Source organism: Mesoplodon bidens (assembly GCF_964165515.1).
Source record: "Mesoplodon bidens genome assembly, chromosome: 3".
In the NCBI taxonomy this organism is placed as follows: Eukaryota; Metazoa; Chordata; class Mammalia; order Artiodactyla; family Ziphiidae; genus Mesoplodon; species Mesoplodon bidens.
Window position 1 is genome coordinate 38,203,179 of NC_138178.1, and position 17,794 is coordinate 38,220,972.

At 55.7% G+C, this 17,794-nt stretch overlaps 1 protein-coding gene across 3 annotated transcripts; it reads left to right on the forward strand.

Annotated features, from left to right (window-relative positions):
• Nucleotides 1-361: 361 nt before the first annotated feature.
• On the forward strand, nucleotides 362-17,638 carry POLG (DNA polymerase gamma, catalytic subunit). Of its 3 annotated transcripts, XM_081227956.1 has the most exons (23): nucleotides 362-533; nucleotides 1,312-2,096; nucleotides 4,979-5,174; nucleotides 6,092-6,256; nucleotides 6,350-6,496; nucleotides 6,646-6,725; nucleotides 7,545-7,727; nucleotides 7,833-7,987; nucleotides 8,155-8,281; nucleotides 9,239-9,475; nucleotides 10,420-10,540; nucleotides 10,748-10,834; nucleotides 11,146-11,253; nucleotides 11,592-11,752; nucleotides 12,461-12,514; nucleotides 12,605-12,722; nucleotides 13,158-13,293; nucleotides 13,395-13,641; nucleotides 15,045-15,167; nucleotides 15,295-15,463; nucleotides 15,591-15,799; nucleotides 16,765-16,925; nucleotides 17,498-17,638. In XM_081227956.1, exons 2-23 carry the CDS (start codon nucleotides 1,471-1,473, stop codon nucleotides 17,554-17,556), a joined length of 3,669 nt encoding a protein of 1,222 aa, XP_081084082.1. In that variant the 5' UTR covers nucleotides 362-533; nucleotides 1,312-1,470; the 3' UTR covers nucleotides 17,557-17,638. The 3 variants fall into 3 exon arrangements, with proteins under 3 accessions (XP_081084082.1, XP_081084083.1, XP_081084084.1); XM_081227957.1 differs by lacking the exon at nucleotides 16,765-16,925 and having other exon boundaries at nucleotides 17,498-17,581; XM_081227958.1 differs by lacking the exons at nucleotides 362-533; nucleotides 1,312-2,096; nucleotides 4,979-5,174; nucleotides 6,092-6,256; nucleotides 6,646-6,725 and having other exon boundaries at nucleotides 6,369-6,496.
• Nucleotides 17,639-17,794: the final 156 nt, after the last annotated feature.

Sequence of the window (17,794 nt, forward strand, 5' to 3'; positions counted from 1 at the left end):
GTAGTGTTCCAGTATTTAATTCCCAAGAATGAATTAAGCCAAAAACTGTAAATAAGCCCTACGACCGCGGCAGGACTCGAACCTGCAATCTTCTGATCCGAAGTCAGACGCCTTATCCATTAGGCCACGCGGCCGCCTGATACGTGGAGTTCTTTGGACAATCTAAAAAGTATTATTACCGCCCACCGGCTTGCCCAGGACGAATCCACCTGCTTCTTGAGCAGGGGAGGTTGGACCTTGGTTCCCAGAGTTCCGCAGGGAAGGCCCACCCGGAAGTCCTTCCTCCCCACCCCGCGGGCGGACCGGTCCACTTTTGGCTCTCCTATTGGTCGCACTGGGAGTCTCCCTCTTGCCTCTCGGGTAGCCGCGGGAGTGAGCGGGGCGCAGACGGGAAGTTGCGGCTGCCAGCGAGGCGGACTGCTCCGGTGCAGGCCACACGCCACCCCGAGGCTGCATAGGCCGCGCGGAGGGAGACGCCGCGTCGCCGGCCTGGGGTCGGGAGCCGCAGACCAGGAAGCACCGGGCGGACTGAGGTTTCCGGCGGGTTCGGCGTTGGGGGGAGGCCGAGTCCCTGAGCGGCGGCGCGGCCCCTCCCTCTCCAGTCAGGGAGCGAGGCCCTGAGCTGGGCGGAGGCTGGTCCCAGGGCGCACCGCGGCGCGGCCGCCGGGCTCAGGCTAGCGGTCGGGCGTGCCGGCGACCGGGAGCGCGGGGGCCGCTGCCGACGCCCCCTGCAGGGCGCCCTGGGCCTGCTGGGCCCGGGCTCAGGCGTGTGTGGGGGCCCCGCGGGACGGCGGCCCACCTGGCGGGTTCGAATCCGGGCGCTCTCTCCTAAAGGCGCTAGGCCCTCGGGCTGCGGCGGTCGCGATAACGGCAGCCACCATTTGCCGAGGACTTGAAGAGGGCCGGGCTGCGCGGCGTGTTCGCCCTGTGTCACCCAAACAGCAGCCCTGTATGACAGGTAGAATCCTTAACCCCATTTTACAGAGTAGGAAATTGGGGCCTAAGGAGCTTATCCAAGGTCACACGTCTCGTAAGAGCCAGAGCCGGCATTCAAAGCCGCGTCCTCCTATCCAGAGTCTGCCCTCTTAACCATGGCCGTCACCTTCCCTGATGAACTTACGTGAACCTCAGTTTTCCTCAGGAAGGGTATTGCTATTTCCCAAGGTTGTTTGATGATTCATTGAGAAAATGTACCTAAAGGCGCCTGGCACACTGCCTGGGCCGCAGAAAATGCTCAAGGAATGATGGCTCTTAATATCACACATGTTACGTGTGTCATTAGTAACACTGTATATCATCTGTCTCCTTTAGGATTTGTGGTGGAAGGCAGGCATGGTCAGAACCATTTCACTGACAGGAAAACAGAGACAGGACGTGTCTCTCTCCACGTCTCTCAGCCAGTAGAAGCTGCCAAGCTGGAGCCCAAAGCCAGGTGTGCTGACTCCCAGCGGGGGGCTCCCTGCACCAACCATGAGCCGCCTGCTCTGGAGGAAGGTGGCCGGCGCCACCGTCGGGCCAGGGCCGGTTCCAGCTCCGGGGCGTTGGGTCTCCAGCTCCGCCTCCGGCCCCGTCCCCAGCGACGGGCAGCCGCAGCCTCCGCCGCCGCCGCCGCCGCCAGTGCCGTCCTCGGAGGGCGGGCAGCTGCGGCACAACCCATTGCACATCCAGATGCTCTCGAGAGGGCTTCACGAGCAAATCTTCGGGCACGGCGGGGAGATGCCCGGCGAGGCCGCGGTGCGCCGCAGCGTCGAGCACCTGCAGAAGCACGGGCTCTGGGGGCAGCCGGCCGCGCCCTTGCCCGACGTGGAGCTGCGCCTGCCGCCCCTCTACGGGGGCAGCCTGGACCAGCACTTCCGCCTCCTGGCCCAGAAGCAGAGCCTGCCCTACCTGGAGGCGGCCAACTTGTTATTGCAGGCCCAGCTGGCCCCCCGGCCCCCGAGCTGGGCCTGGGCGGAGGGCTGGACCCGGTACGGCCCCGCGGGGGAGGCCGAACCCGTGGCCATCCCCGAGGAGCGGGCCCTGGTGTTCGACGTGGAGGTCTGCTTGGCAGAGGGAACTTGCCCCACATTGGCGGTGGCCATATCCCCCTCGGCCTGGTGAGTACGGGCAGGGGTCAGGGGACTTGAGCACATGTGGGGGGCCCAGCTTAATAGTTTGGTGAGCTCCCACTATGTGTTTGGTGGGTGGATTTCCAGGGACTGTGGTCTCAGTGGTGAACTAAAACAAGCCTTGACCCCAGCTTTTACAGACCTTACTTTCTGGTAGGAAGGTATGGGTAGTAAACAACACCCAAGCAAATGTCACGTGGTGATAGGGGCTGTGCAGAGAATCACGTGTGTTGAACTTGAGACTGACTGGGAGACCACTTGAGATCACCTTGATTTGGTGCCTTCCCCCTTGCCCTAGTAGCTTCCTGAGAAGTTAGTCCAAGACATTTGAACAGTGTTTCCATTTGGGGATGCTATTGGTAATTTTGGGCAGGAGAAACCTCCCTTTTGCGGGAATGTCCTAGGCGGTATAGCACACTCAGCATCCCCAGCTGCTCCCTTAAATGCAGACCAAATCCCCCCCCCCCCCCACCGCCCCGACCCATTTCAGTGTTTCCAAATATCCACTCCCCTCAGGTAACCCCACCCCGCCTCATGACCACCCCCAGCTGAGAAACTGCTTCCTTCCCCCAGCCTTCCAAGCAGGCTTGCAGGCATTTTTGTCCCCAAAAGGTATATTCAATCTCTCTTTTCTTTTTAAATAACTTTCTAAGTGCTACCCAAGTTTCTTTTTCAAACAATGATGGCAGTACTGTTTCTCCCCTTTTTTATTCTTCATTCCAGGATTAAAATACTATTTACAACCTTAATGCTTTCAGGCATGGCCAGCAAAAAAAGTTGGCAGTTTCTTTATTCCTATTGGAAGCTACATCTTTGTAAAGAAAGCTGCGAAATGTTAAATATGCAGTTGAAAATGGTGAAAGCATGGCTAAATAGATAAGGTAGGCATTAACGGCTGAAAAGAGCAAAACTAGATGATTCCTCAGTGATGTAGTTCCAGTTAAGATGAGAATCTCAGTGCTTACTGTGTAACTTGATGGTCAAAATAGAGGGAATACTGTCCATCATTTGAGAAAGTAAAGTAGAGTGTGGTGGCTGAAAGAAAATTAGGAAACCAGTGATAAGAAGGACTTGTTTTTTGATCTTTTGGTCATTCTTGGCCAATTTCCCTGAAGTCCCCCTTTTCTTTTCCTCCTTCCTCTCCTAATTTTTCATCTCTTTCTCTCCCTGTCCTTCCCATCCACCTCTCATTCTCATTCCATTCTTGCCGGTGCTACTGGGGGCACTGTGCAGTTTGACTAGCGGCAGAAGTCATTGCTGAGGACTGGGCTCATGCTGGGGCCTTCCTTCTGGGAGCCTGACTATGGTGGGGGGCGGGAGGTGCCAGACGGGGCCCTGACAGCAGTCCACTTTTAACCTGGGCACATCCCTGCCGTGTGGCTGCGTAACATCAGGTTCCTGAGCAGCCCGCCGTTTCCAGTGGGAGGGAAGAGCCTTGAACGGCCCAGAGGGCAGCTTCCCGAAGGCTGCTGGTAAGGGCTTTGGTCGTCAGGCCAGAGGGACATTACACAGGCTGTCAACACCGATCTAAGATTCACAGGAAAAGTGTAGTGTTAACGGCATTGGTCCTGACTCATCTTAAATTTGCCAGAGGTGTTTGCATTTTGGCGTTCTTCTTTTTTTATCACAAATAAATTTAACAAGATGGTTCTCATGTACAGCTGCAGACCCGGATCTTGACACCAGTCTGGCTTTTTATTGCAACTAAAGTCCCCGTCATCACCACAGCCTCAAATATTTGACATCCTTCAGCCTTTTCTTCTGTGTTGTGTTTGAGGGCTTTGACATGTTGAATTGAAAGGGGAGGAGGTTTCAACTTGAGCGTTTTGCCATCATTTGGAGTGTGAGTTAGATTTTACCAGGTTTAACACTAGGAACCTCTTTTTGCTGGTAACCCCTTCCCCCAAAGAAACTAGTTTTATGTTTGTTGTATCTGTTGCGGCAGATAACCCCTCCTCGCCACCGTAAGGGAAACAGGCAGCTTGTTCGCAGCTGTGGTGGCCACACGTGGCCTCTTCACTCACTTTGATGCTGAGTGGCCTTGACCCTTTGGCGTAATCTGTGGTTCACAAAAGGCTTTTGCTCAGCAGCCATTTCCCCACACTTAGTCTTGTGAATCTTGAGCAAACTCCAGCCTTTTCCTGAAACAGTGTCCGGCCCCCAGCAGGCAGCACTCATCCCCTGCCCCTCCCACCCCAACCCTAGCACATATTTCCTAGCACATGTGCATACATTTCCTCCATTCTGACACTTTCCCTGGTCTCTCACTGAGGGTGGTTGCTCAGAGACACAGCACCTTCTACAAGGTGCGTGATTCGCTCTTTGTCCTTCAGAATCTTTCCAGCTGTCAGATGATTCATCCTGTACACGTGTGCAGCATTTGTCTTTTTTTTTTGCCACTTTCAATTAAAAAAAAATTCCACTTTGGGTTTTATTATAATTGTCTCTCTTCTTCACTAGCACTTTGAACATTAGTCGTTTTGTGCTTATAGAGGTGAGGGGTTGATAACGGTCATTAAGACACCTCAGAGCCAAGCACAGACTTGGTGAGCCCTGGGCATAACAGACACCTTGATGGCCCAGGCTGAATGCCCATCCGGGACCCCCGGGACTGTGGCACTTAGCTCCCTTTCTCTCTGGAGGTAGAAAAGTAAAGAGGCTTTTGTAATTCCTCCGCACTCCCAACACATACCTGGGCAGCACCCCGCCCGACCTCTAGCTCTGTGAGCACTAGGAGCACCCCGTGGTCTCCCTTGTACCCCTAGCTGCTAGTGTAGGGCCTGGCATGTGGTGGTAGGTGTGCAGTGGGGATTGTGGGGCGGAACTTGAATGCCTCCATGCTGAACCTGCCTGCCTCTCACCTCCCTCAGGTATTCCTGGTGCAGCCGGCGGCTGGTGGAAGAGCGTTACTCTTGGACCAGCCAGCTGTCGCCGGCTGACCTCATTCCCCTGGAGGTCCCTGCCAGTGCCGGCGGCCCCACCCAGCGAGACTGGCAGGAGCAGTTAGTGGTGGGGCACAACGTGTGCTTCGACCGGGCCCATATCAGGGAGCAGTACCTGATCCGGGTATGGTTCATGGGGCCAAATGCAGGCTCTGGCACCGGGTGGGCTAAGAGCCCTGCTCTCAGTGGCTAGGGAAGGCATTTCTTTTCCTGGCCAGTGCCTCCATCGCCTTTGTAGAAGCTACAGGGCCTCCTGTTGACCAGCCCTGCCCGTGGTCCCTGTAACCAGCTGTTCTGTCCCTAGGGTCTGCCTGGCACAGGACCTGAGTTGTCACAGGGTACTAATGGCCCTTATCTCTGTGCAGCATTTTAGAGCTTAGCGTGGGTCTTTGGAGGCTGTGGGCCCCACGGCCTGGGCTCCCATCCTGCCTCGGCCACTAGTGAGCAGCATGAGCCTCTTAACGTCCCTTTACAACTAAGGAAACAGCCTCAGTTTCCTTAGCTGTAAAGAGAGGGAGATGGCAGAAGCTACCTCATAGGATTGTTGAGAGGGTTTGAACAGTGCACACATCAAATACTCAGAACCATAGTGTGGCAATTCTTCATTCTGTAAAAAGTGCCCTAGTAGAAAGGCAGGGCAGGTGAGAGTAGCCTTAGCCTCTAGCTGAGTGTGCTGAGGCTCAGACAGCCTTGTTGACTTGCCCAGGGCCACAGAGCTTCTGAGCGGCAGGGCTGGGGGCCGAGCCTGATAGCTTGGAAGGCCTCGTTTTGGCCACTCTGTTGCCAGGGTGCCCCTGGAGCTGCTGCTGGATGCTGGGAAGGCCTGTGTGTTGGGATTCAACCAGGCCTGCGCTTTCAAGGGTGGCTAGGGTTTGAGAAGGCAGGCCCCTCACAGGTGGAGGCACAAGCGTGAGCAAGCATGAAGACACTCTTTAGCGCTGGGAGGCTGTGGGCTGGGAGGGGAGGCTGAGGTGGGGCTGGTGGGCTGAAGTACCGAAGCAGGGGTAGGCTGGCCCCTCAGCTGCAGCCTCTCCTCCTCAGGGCTCCCGCATGCGCTTCCTGGACACCATGAGCATGCACATGGCCATCTCAGGGCTAAGCAGCTTCCAGCGCAGTCTGTGGATGGCAGCCAAGCAGGGCAAGCACAAGGCCCGGCACCCCACACGGCGAGGCCAGAAAGCCCAGAGCAAAGCTAACGGCCCAGCGGTGAGAGCACACTGTGGAGGGGGGCCCCTCCCCGGCCGGCCTGTCTGGCTTGAGACCGAGCTGATCTGCTGTGTCCCTTGCTCTGGCCTCCAGATCTCATCCTGGGACTGGCTGGACATCAGCAGTGTCAATAATCTGGCAGACGTGCACAGCCTCTACGTGGGGGGGCCTCGCTTAGAGAAGGAGCCCCGCGAGCTGTTTGTCAAGGGTAGCATGAAGGACATCCGTGAGAACTTCCAGGTATGGTGGTGGAGAGGGGCTCTGGGGACATGGGCTGTGGCAGACCCCTAGTGACCCTGGGGAGTGTAGCTGCCAGACCTGACCCTGAGAGGCCCGGTGGTGGTAGTGGGATGGCTGCCCACCCAGCGCCTTCCTGTCGCCTGTGCCAGGACCTGATGCAGTACTGTGCCCAGGACGTGTGGGCCACCTATGAGGTTTTCCAGCAGCAGCTACCGCTCTTCTTGGAGAGGTGAGGGAGAGCCCCTCTGGGAACCCATGGGGGTCAGTGGGTTCCTGGCACCCGGGCCCACCGTAACCAGGTGGTGCTGGGCCTTTCTCAGGCTGGGGGCCTTAGCCTTTCTGGGCTGAGAGCATGGAGCCACTCTGTCCAGTGGTGGCCACCTGGGCCTTGGACTCTGGGGTTTCTACAGAGGCCCTGGAGGGGGGCGCTGAGGCTGTGCTTGTTTCATGTGTGTGGTCCTGGTTTGCTAAGCACCATCTCTGAACCCAGATCCTGAGCCAAGGACTTCACATCTGTCTTGGTTATGTTTGCTAGTGAGTCAGTTTTATGATGTGGTCAGAGTCATAAGCGTCAGCCAGACCTGGTTCTAATCTTGATTATCCTATCCAACTCATTTGACCTTGGGCAAGTTACTGGGTTTCCCTGAGCCTCAATTCTCTTATCTGTGAAACGTACACAAATATACTTGACTACAGTTGTGAGGTTCTTGTATGATCTTTTGTGTGTATGGGGCTGTAGCACCGTGCCTGGCACTTAGTCATTACTCAGCAAGTGACAGCCATTTTCATTTTTGTGATCTGTCATTCCCCCCATTACCCCTGAGGATGGGATGATATTATTCCCATTTTATAGATGAAGGAACTTAGGCTCAGAGAGATGAAGTGACTTACCCAGGGTCTCGTGGCTGGGAGACGGTAGAGCTGGGGTTTAAACCCCTGTCTCTCTGACGTGGGTGGTTGGGTTGAGGATCGCCAGGCTGGCCCAGGGATTGGGCCAAAGCCTTGCCTCCTGTGGTCATTTATGGCAGCCCTGGTGTTTGTCCTCAAGGTGTCCCCACCCGGTGACTCTGGCTGGCATGTTGGAGATGGGTGTCTCCTACCTGCCTGTCAACCAGAACTGGGAGCGTTACCTGGCGGAGGCACAGAGCACCTATGAGGAGCTCCAGTGGGAGATGAAGAAGTCGCTGATGGACCTGGCCAACGATGCCTGCCAGCTGCTCTCAGGAGAGAGGTAGCCAGGCCTTGGGCGGGCTGGATCCCCCTGCAGGGGATGGGCAGGTGGGAGGGCTGGCCTTCGGCTTGGCCTTAGCCCTCCCCTGGTGGACTGGCTGTGCAGGTACAAAGAAGATCCCTGGCTCTGGGACCTAGAGTGGGACCTACAGGAATTTAAGCAGAAGAAGGCAAAGAAGGTGAAGACGAAGGAGCCGGCCGCAGCCAGCAAGTTGCCTGTCGAGGAGCCCAAGGCTCCTGGGGATCCCAAGGATCAGGAAGGTGGGGAACATGGGCGGGAGGTGGGGCAGGGATGGACCCTGGGAAGGTCCTGGGACCGAGGGGTTCCTTGGAAGGGGTTGCTCCGGCCTTGCGGAGATGAGTAGGCTGGGCAGGTCTTTGTGAGAGACACTTCTCTGGTCCTGATTGTCCTCCCCGACCCTGTGCAGACCCTGGCCCCCCCAGTGAGGAGGAGGAGTTTCAGCGAGATGTCATGGCCCGCGCCTGCTTGGAGCAGCTGAGGGGGACCACAGAGCTCCTGCCCAAGCGGCCCCAGCACCTTCCTGGGCACCCAGGGTGAGCCCTGTCTCCCTCACATGTCCAACGGCCATCCTTACCCCTCCCTCCACCCTGGGACACCCCTATTCTGGGCCCCAGCACGGGGTGGTGTGCATATGGGCCCTTACTAACCTGCTGCCATTTGTTCCTGCCATCTTCCAGTCCTGCTCACTAGTTTGCTCTGACCCCTGGGTCACTGGACTAAAGCAGTACAAGTGCACTAAGCACCTGCTGTGTGCTGGGCCTCACAGTAGCCTCTGAGAGTACAAATAGGAACATAACTCCTTCTTTCTAGTAGCTTCTCCCTGGGAGGAGCCAGTTGTGCAGACCAGCCAGCGCAGCTGGAGTTTATATCCATGATGAGACAGAAGAGTCATCAGTGTTGAGGCAGTGCCTGACTCTGCTTGGGGAAATCAAGGAAGGCTTCCTTGAGGAGGTGACCCTTCATTCACACCCCATGGAGTGGCAGAGATGAGAAAATAGGGGCAGCCAGGGTGAACAGCAGAGTGCCAACTTTACATTTGCCTGAGATGAGGCCGCCGTAAATTTTGTGCCCTGAGTGCCTCACTTGCCTCACCCTTGCGTTGGCTCCGGTGAACAGCACGTGAGGGATGGAGCTCTGAAGGCCCTGGTGTGCCTCTAGAGCAGCGGTGGGAGGGCAGATCTACTTGCTCCTCTGGGCAGTTTCCCTGCGTGAAATGGAGCTGGGGAAGGAGTCCAGCCCTAGGCTATGCATGTGGGTCCTGGCTTCTGAGTAGTACAGGGGGGCTGACATAGGATCTTTCCTTCTGGGATATTCGAATTATTCTAGGGGACTCCGTGGGGGTCCTGGCTGTATCCCAGAGGGAAGGGATGGTGACTGTAGGCTGAGGTCACCAGAAAGCCTTGGGGTCTTGGAGAGTGGGTGGGGCCCTTGCCGTCACACACTGTCCTCCCCCGACTACCATGACACTGCTCTCTTCTGACGGGGCATAGGTGGTATCGGAAGCTTTGTCCCCGGCTAGATGACCCTGCGTGGACCCCAGGCCCCAGCCTCCTCAGTCTCCAGATGCGGGTCACACCTAAACTCATGGCGCTGACCTGGGACGGCTTTCCTCTGCACTACTCGGAGCGGCATGGCTGGGGATACCTGGTGCCCGGGCGGCGGGACAACCTGGCTAAGGTGCTGCCAGGCAGCAGCCTAACGTCGGCTGGGGTGGCCTGCCCCTACATGTAAGGCTCTGGCTCAGGGAGGAAGGGGCTGGAGGCTAGGCACACCTTCCCCTTGCTGGAGAGACCAAACCCAGCTCAGGCTAGTGGAAAGAGCTCGGGTCTGAGAGTCTGGGTTCTAGTTCTTTGTTTGGTGGCTGCCTTTTCTGTCTGGGCCTCAGAGCTCTGTGGGGCTGAGGGTGTGGTGCTTGGAGTGGGTGGGACTGAGGCCCTGCTCCTGGGCCCGGCAGCCCAGCTGCCCTCACATGAGGAGTGTGCAGAGGGAGGGCCATTGGAAGTGACGGGGGGATGAGCTTTGTCCCCCTTTTTTGAGTATAATTTATTGAGCACTGATTATATTCTGTGTTAATAAACATTTTACAGTGCTTCCCTCGTTTGTTCTCCAGGCAGTCCTGTGGTTATCTTCATTTTAGAGTTGGCAAAACAAAGGCCTAGGGAAGTCAGGTTCTTGTCTGAGCTCACAAACCCTTGAGCTTTTGACAGGCAGGTGTTGGGGAGAAGCCATAGCACTTGAAGTGCCCCAGAATTGAGAGTCCTGGCTCTGCGGGGCAGCCTGAACCACCCGTGGGGCCTTAGGACAGAGAGGCAGGGATCAGCCTGCTCCCTTGGAGCTGAAGGATGGATGAGTGGGCAGGAGCCAGCCTGGGGCAGGGCCTGGCCCTGACTTCCCACTGCTGAGCTCCCAGACCTTTTCCCGGGGAGGTGGCGGCTCTGGGGAGAAGCGCTTAGATTTGAGTCAGCCCAGGCCTCGAAACCCAGCCTGCCACCATTGCTGTCGTTTTCAATTTGTCACTCCCTGTCTGTGAACCAGGGGAAGTGCTGTCCACTTCCGCCTCAGAGCTGATTCTGAGGCTAAACGGAGGGAATCGCGGAAGGCCCCCAGCGAGCTGCCTGGCCCGGAGGGGGCACCCGGTAACCAGAGGCTGCTGCTGCTGTTCTCTGCGCAGAGCCATCGAGTCCCTGTACAGGAAGCACTGTCTTGAACAGGGGAAGCAGCAGCTGGAGCCGCAGGAGGCAGACCTGGCTGAGGATTTCCTGCTCACCGACAGCAGTGCCATGTGGCAGACGGTGAGGGTGGGCTCTGAGCCTGAGCTCTGGGGAGGGGGCTCTGTTCCCTCAAGGAAGGGGTGGCCTTTTGGGTGGGGGCGGGGTGCCGGATGTGCTCAGTTGCCCACCTCAGGCTGTCCTGGGCTGTCTGCGTGTCGCAGGGAGGGGTGGTGGATTTGGGCCAAGCCAGCCCCCTGCTTCACTTTCTTGGTACCTGGGCCCATCCAGGTGGAAGAAATGGGCTGCTTAGAAGTGGAGGCCGAAGCCAGGATGGAGAACTTGCGAGTGGCAGTTCCAGGTCAACCCCCAGCTCTGGTGAGCTGGGCACCTGCTCAGGGGTTGTCTGGGTGGGTGTTGGGTGGCAGGGCCCTCCTCTTGTGCTCAAGTAGCTCTTTCCCCCCCAGAGAATTCCCAGGGTCTTGGGGAGCTGGGAGATGGCTGCCCTGCCTTTGGGTGGCCCCGTGCTTGTTGGAGGCCAAGGAGGAAGCCTGAGACCTCATAGCCATCCTGTCATTTCCCAGCTTACCTGCTCGCCATTTCAGGCCCTTTTCCCGCCCCCTACCCCATGGCCCTCGCTGAATGCAGGTGCTGGAGCAGGGCCTGATCTAGGTGTGTGGCCCCCACAGACTGCTGCTGGTAGCCCAAAAGCCAGCCAGCCAGCTTATCACCATGGCAACGGACCCTACAATGATGTGGATATCCCCGGCTGCTGGTTCTTCAAGCTGCCTCACAAGGTGTGTGTCCTGGTTCATGCCTGTTCTGTGGTGTCCTCGCTGTGCTCAGGGCACACAGTAGGCCTCCAGAGTGACTCAAACAGGGAGACTCCCTTTCTGCAGGAATGCTGGTAGTAGTGGCGCAGAGTATGATCTCAGACAAGTGTTGTCATCTCTCTTGAGGCTTTGTCTTCCTTCTGCCAGTTGGGTGGTGACGGGCATGGTGGTGGAATTAGATGACACAGGGCATGTCAGGTGTCTCTGCCACATCTGGTACATGATAGGATCTTTTGGGCATCAGTTCCCCAGCTAGGGGTCTGCCATGTGCCTCCAGCCCCTGCTTCCTTTGCTCTCTTCAGGATGGTAACAGCTGCAATGTGGGCAGCCCCTTTGCCAAAGACTTCCTGCCCAAGATGGAGGACGGCACCCTGCAGGCTGGCCCAGGAGGTGCCAGTGGGCCCCGTGCCTTGGAAATCAACAAAATGATTTCTTTTTGGAGGAATGCCCATAAACGTATCAGGTGGGTCACCGTGGGAGGGCAGAGACATGCTTTCTGTCCGTGCCTCTGGCCGGGTTACTGCAGTCTTGGGATCCCTTCCCCTGCCTTCCAGCCAGGGGCCCCTGACAGCCTGTGCTGCAGTGGAGGGACAGCCTGGCCTAGAGGCCTGGCTGCTTGTGGTCCTGGTGCCATGGGACCGTGGGCAAGGCTCGTTCCCTCTCCAGCTTCAGTTTCCCTGTTGCGTAAAAAGAGTGGTACTGTAGGACCTTGGTGGCCCCTCCCAGCTCTGCGGCCCCTTCCATGGAGGGCTAGTAGCCTGTAAACTCTGTTGGGGGCCGGGAGTGGGTCCTGTAGGCTGGGAATGGCAAATGGATCGAAGGCTAGTTCTGAGGGGTTTGTGGCTGCCAGCGGCACACTCTTGTGAGAAGGGTGCTGTGATGGGTTGGTAAAGTCTGCCCTGAGCCTGGAAAAGGCAGTGGTGGCAGGGCTGGTGCTGGGTGCCTCATAGATAATCCAGGATGGGGGCCGAAGCTGCCTCAGATGCCTAGCCAGTTCCCGGTGGCTTATGCTCCTAGACGGTAGATGCTAGGCCCACCCTGAGTCAAGTCAGTGGGAAGAGGGTTGAGGCTGGGCCAGGAGGGCCGCAGCTGGGCAAATGAGGGCCGTGTTGTGATGGGGGATGGAGTGTGCTCCCTGTGGCTGTGCTGAGCAATCCGTCTGTCCCTGCAGCTCCCAGATGGTGGTGTGGCTGCCCAGGTCAGCTCTGCCCCGTGCTGTGACCAGGTATGTCCTGGCAAGTGGTTGTGGGAACGGGAAAATGGGGGCGGGTCCTAGGACCCAAGCAAGCTGCTGAGCCTCATGTCCTCCCCCCAGGCACCCACACTATGATGAGGAAGGCCGTTATGGGGCCATCCTGCCCCAGGTCGTAACCGCTGGCACCATCACTCGACGGGCTGTAGAGCCCACGTGGCTCACTGCCAGCAACGCCCGGGTATGTGTCCTCTGCATCTCTGGTCCTGCCCTTCCTCTCCTATGTGTCTAGAAGCTGGGGTTGCAGAGGGACTTTGCTGAGGAGCATGAAAAGGAACCTAAGATCTGGGTCAGGCAGGACTCAAGTTCAAATTTAGCTTCACAACTCATCCAGCTTTTCAGCAGATATGTTCTGGGCACCTGCTCCTGGCCACACATTGACAAGGCATGCTAGGCACAGCTAGTGTGGAGTCTAGATGGGGCCGGGTATAGAGCCAGGCACGGAGCAGGGATTCTTTACCTGGAACTGTGGAGTTCGGGGCACTGCTGGCTGGCATTCCTTAAAACCATCCCCTCAGGAAGGGCTCCAGCATTCTCAGTCTAGTCAGGCTCCAGGGATGGGTGGGAGGAGTCTACTGGGGTATCTAGGTCGGGTCTGACCTCACTCTTCCTGCAGCCTGACCGAGTAGGCAGTGAGTTGAAGGCCATGGTGCAGGCCCCGCCCGGCTATGTCCTCGTGGGTGCTGATGTGGACTCACAGGAGCTGTGGATTGCAGCTGTGCTTGGAGACGCCCACTTTGCCGGCATGCATGGTGAGCAGGAGCCGGGGCTGGAGCAAAGCAGTGGCAGCCTGATGTCTCGCCGGGAGGAGTATTTCTGAAGCCTGTTTTCTCACTCCTGCCTCGCCCCCCAGGCTGCACAGCCTTTGGGTGGATGACACTGCAGGGCAGGAAGAGCAGGGGCACCGATCTACACAGTAAGACAGCTGCCACAGTGGGCATCAGCCGTGAGCACGCCAAGGTCTTCAACTATGGCCGCATCTATGGGGCCGGGCAGCCCTTCGCTGAGCGCCTGCTAATGCAGTTCAACCACCGGCTCACACGGCAGGAGGCAGCTGAGAAAGCCCGACAGATGTATGCGGTCACCAAGGGCCTCCGCAGGTGAGGGTGCCTCTCCCATCCACAGCCACGTTACCCCAGGGCCTCAGGCTTGCTTTACTACCTTTACCGCCCCCTTCTTTTCTACCTCTTCCCATTACGTGAGTCCTCACCTGGCCCCTCTTCCTCCAGACCCCCATGACCTAGATCTAGGGTGGTTTGTTCTTGGGTTGTGACATCTGCTTGCTTAATGGTCAGTTTTCCTCACAGAGTTAAAGCTGTGCTTTTGTTACGCTGTCAGAGCTCTGGTCATGCAGAGTAAACAGTATCGTGGGGTTGCAAACTCACGTGCCTACAGGGAGTGAGAGCACGCGCAGCAGGCGGTTTAGTAGAAGACAGCTGACGGGAGGGCCTGTGGAAAACCAGAGACTTTAAACTGATTTTGACAGAGGAGAAGGCCTTCCCAGGCTTCCAGTTTGCTTCCGCCCATAGTACCTATTGTTTGCTCAGGGCCTCGGCAGCCTCCTAGGAGGGTTCCTGAATCGAGTGTGAGGGAGGATTGGTGCCTTTATGACTTGCATGGGTATAATATATGGTGTCCACGTTTAATTAGCTGACCTCCTCATGGAAAGACTAAAAGTTAAGTAAGTGATAACAGTTCAGTAGTAACTGCACAAAGGCAGAAAAGGGGAGCCGAGTATTGTCCAGGAAGGTGAGAGGAGGACATGGGGTTGGGGGTGGCACGCACCGTGGGCGGCGTGTGCTGGCGGAGGCAAGGCAGTGATGACAGAAGAGGTTGGGCCTTAGTTGTGGAAACCTTTGCTGGCCTCACAGAGTCGTCTGGACTGAGGGGTGGTGGGGAAACCCTGGTGCACCTTTGAGAAGGTGAGTGGCGTGGCTCTGGAGCCATCTGGAGACGAGCCTGGTAATGTCTGAAGTTGCACTGAAGCTGGAAGTCTGGGGCAGTGGGGACTGAGAAGGGTCAGTCGGGCCTGGCTGTAGGTTCTGTCTCCTGTCCTCTCCCTTTCAGGGAGCAGCCTGTTCTATCCCCGCTACGTGCACTCCCCCCCCAATGTGGGGTGATAGCTCTTGCTGCCTCCTGGACTACTACATGCCACCTGTTGGTCATGGGGCAGTGCAGTGTCTAAGGCATTAGGACAGTAATAACAGTAGTGGTTCTCGTGTTGGAGTCTGTCCTTTATTGGGCTACCCTCATGCAGTCCCCAGAATCCTGGGTTCCTGTCTAGGCTCTACCTCTTCCTGGCTGTGTGATCCCACAAAGTCACTTAGTATCTCTGAGCCTTTTTCCCCTCTGAAGTGGAGCTTGTAGGGGAAAGGCACGACCCCAGGGTGGTTGTGGAAGTGGAGTGAGGGGATTGAACACTCCTAGCCCAGGGTTTGGCATAGAAGAGGCGTTCCCATGGGAATGACAATTGTGACACTGCACCCCCCCCCCCCCCCCCCAGGTATCGGCTGTCAGATGAGGGCGAGTGGCTGCTGAGGGAGTTGGACCTCCCTGTGGACAGGACCGAGGATGGCTGGGTTTCCCTGCAGGATCTACGCAAGATCCAGAGAGAAGCTTCTAGGAAGTGAGAACTGTCTGTGTGTTAAGGATGGAGGGCGGCTCTGGGCTGGCCTGGGGAAAGCTGGGATGCTTTTTTAGCTCTAAGATGCTAAAAGACAAAGCTTGCCCTCTCTTTGTTCCTCGCCCCCCAGATCACAGTGGAAGAAGTGGGAGGTGGTTGCTGAACGAGCCTGGATGGGGGGCACAGAGTCAGAAATGTTCAATAAGCTGGAGAGCATTGCGATGTCTGACACACCACGTACCCCGGTGCTGGGCTGCCGCATCACCCGAGCCCTGGAGCCCTCTGCTGTCCAGGGGGAGGTATCCTACTACCCTTGGAACATGGGGAGAGGGTCACAGGGAGGGCAGGGCTCCTGTACTACCTCCTACTCTAGTGAACTGGTATGTGGTTTAACCCTTCTCGCCTGTGCCTACCTTCCCTCCCCAGTTTATGACCAGCCGTGTGAATTGGGTGGTGCAGAGCTCCGCTGTGGACTACTTACACCTCATGCTTGTGGCCATGAAGTGGCTGTTTGAGGAGTTTGCCATTGATGGGCGCTTCTGCATCAGCATCCACGATGAGGTTCGCTACCTGGTGCGGGAGGAGGACCGCTACCGTGCTGCCCTCGCCCTGCAGATCACCAACCTCTTGACCAGGTAGGCAAGGCCCGTGGCCTCTCTGGCCTGACCATATACCAGATATGTGGGGCTTGGACCGGGCTGAGCATGATCTGAATTTTCATCCCCCCAGAAGTAAGTGTTCCCACTTTTATCTCTGATTCTTAAAACTTCTAGCAGTCTTAAAAAAGACTGGCCTCAACCTTTAGAAAAAATTTTTGGGGGATTGAAAGTGTCATATACCAAGACTAGATCACTGAGGTGGTGAGGAGGTAGAAGCCAGGGCAGTTGTTTCAAAGAGTAGTTCTCAAATTGTGCTCCCCTCAGAACACACCTTTCTGTTTTGAAAATCAAGTGACAGAGGCTTTTCTCAACCCGTAGAAAACTGAGATATTTTCTTCCATTCGTAAATGTTAATTCTTAAGTGCCAGAAGTTTGTTATTCTGAATACTGACAGAAAACATTGTTAATGGGGAAACTCAAATGTGATTTTAAAAACATATTTTTTCATATATTGAGTTGTATTTTTTTGTAGTAAAATTCCTAGTTTATATGGTTACATTAAATGTTACAGTTTCATGTTGATCTGCCCCAGAACCAGTTTGGGAACCATGATCTATCCTGATTAATGGGTAAATAATGAATGTTTACAATACTCAACACTGTCTCCGCTGCCCTCTTAATCATCTCCTGGGGGGTTATGTTTAACAAAGCTAAAATGAAAGTCCTCGTATATTCAAATTCTGGCCCAATAATTGAAATTTTGACATCAATAAAGTGTACCAAACTGGAAAAAAAAAAGGTGTGTTTTGAGTCCGTAATTGCACGTGAGTGTCTCAGCGGGAGGTGTTCGGCTGCTGGATAGGGGGCAGTGCTGGCCCTTCAGCTTTCTTTGCTAAGTGAACAGAGCTGGCTGGGGGGAGGCTCTGCTGTCAGATACCAGGTCATCTCTCCTGGATTCACAGCAGGGACATGACTGTGAGAGGAGGTTGGGTCTCTTTCAGGTGCATGTTTGCCTACAAGCTGGGTCTGAATGACTTGCCCCAGTCAGTCGCCTTTTTCAGTACAGTCGATATCGACCAGTGCCTCAGGAAGGAAGTGACCATGGATTGTAAAACCCCTTCCAACCCAACTGGGATGGAAAGGAGATACGGGATTCCCGAGGGTGAGCACAACACCTTTGTTCCTCGTTACTCATAGGACGTGATGCAGACTAGAAGTGGTCTTGGACAACACGAAGCTTGAGGCACCAGAGGATAAGAAGTCTACTTCTTGTGCTGTGTTCTGGGCTATTTCAGTTTATAATGTGCCCTGGCTCCAAAGTGAGCATGACGCTCAAATCACAAAGGCATGTGTTTCTAGAAAACTGTTCATAGTAAATGAAGGAATGTTTGAAACTCTGGTTTCTTCCATCTGTTCCCTTCCCTCTTCATCCACAACGGAAATGTTTGAAGATGTACTGTATAAAGTCAAAGTACATTCTTAAGTGAAAAAACTGTGCTTTGAGTGCCAAACAAGTAAATCAGAGAGCTTATTTTCTGTGTGTCTAAGATAAACTTACTTTATACAAAAAAGAAAACAGATCCCCCCCAAATGTAACATTACCATTCCTGGCAATTACTCTGAACCCTTCGGTACTTTTTGACCTTAACATTAATTAAGCTCCTTTTCTCACTTCTGACCTGTGAGTTAACAATTCTTGAGGAAGCATCCTAACCAATTTGCACTATTTTTCAGGTGAAGCACTGGATATTTACCAGATAATTGAACTCACCAAAGGCTCCCTGGAAAAATGAAGCCAGCCTGGACCATAGCTCTGCCTGGAGGCTCTGTATTTGCTCCCGTGGAGCTTCATCGGGGCAGTGCAGGCTCCTAAACTCAGGCTTTCAGCTGTGCTTTTTGCAAAAGGGCTTGCCTAAGGCCAGCCATTTTTCAGTAGCAGGACCTGCCAAGAATGATTGCCTCTAACTGACGGTGCAATTGAGTTCAGAACCAAGATGCCAACACTGGTGCAGGCTGTAGGACAAGGGGGCA

Bases quoted from the DNA above. Each gene is read 5' to 3' on its own strand.
- POLG (XM_081227956.1), top strand. From the start codon at position 1,471: ATGAGCCGCCTGCTCTGGAGGAAGGTGGCCGGCGCCACCGTCGGGCCA. The intron at 10,835-11,145 runs GTGAGCTGGGCA...TGGCCCCCACAG, and splicing joins CAGGTCAACCCCCAGCTCTG to ACTGCTGCTGGTAGCCCAAA. The intron at 11,254-11,591 runs GTGTGTGTCCTG...TGCTCTCTTCAG, and splicing joins TCTTCAAGCTGCCTCACAAG to GATGGTAACAGCTGCAATGT.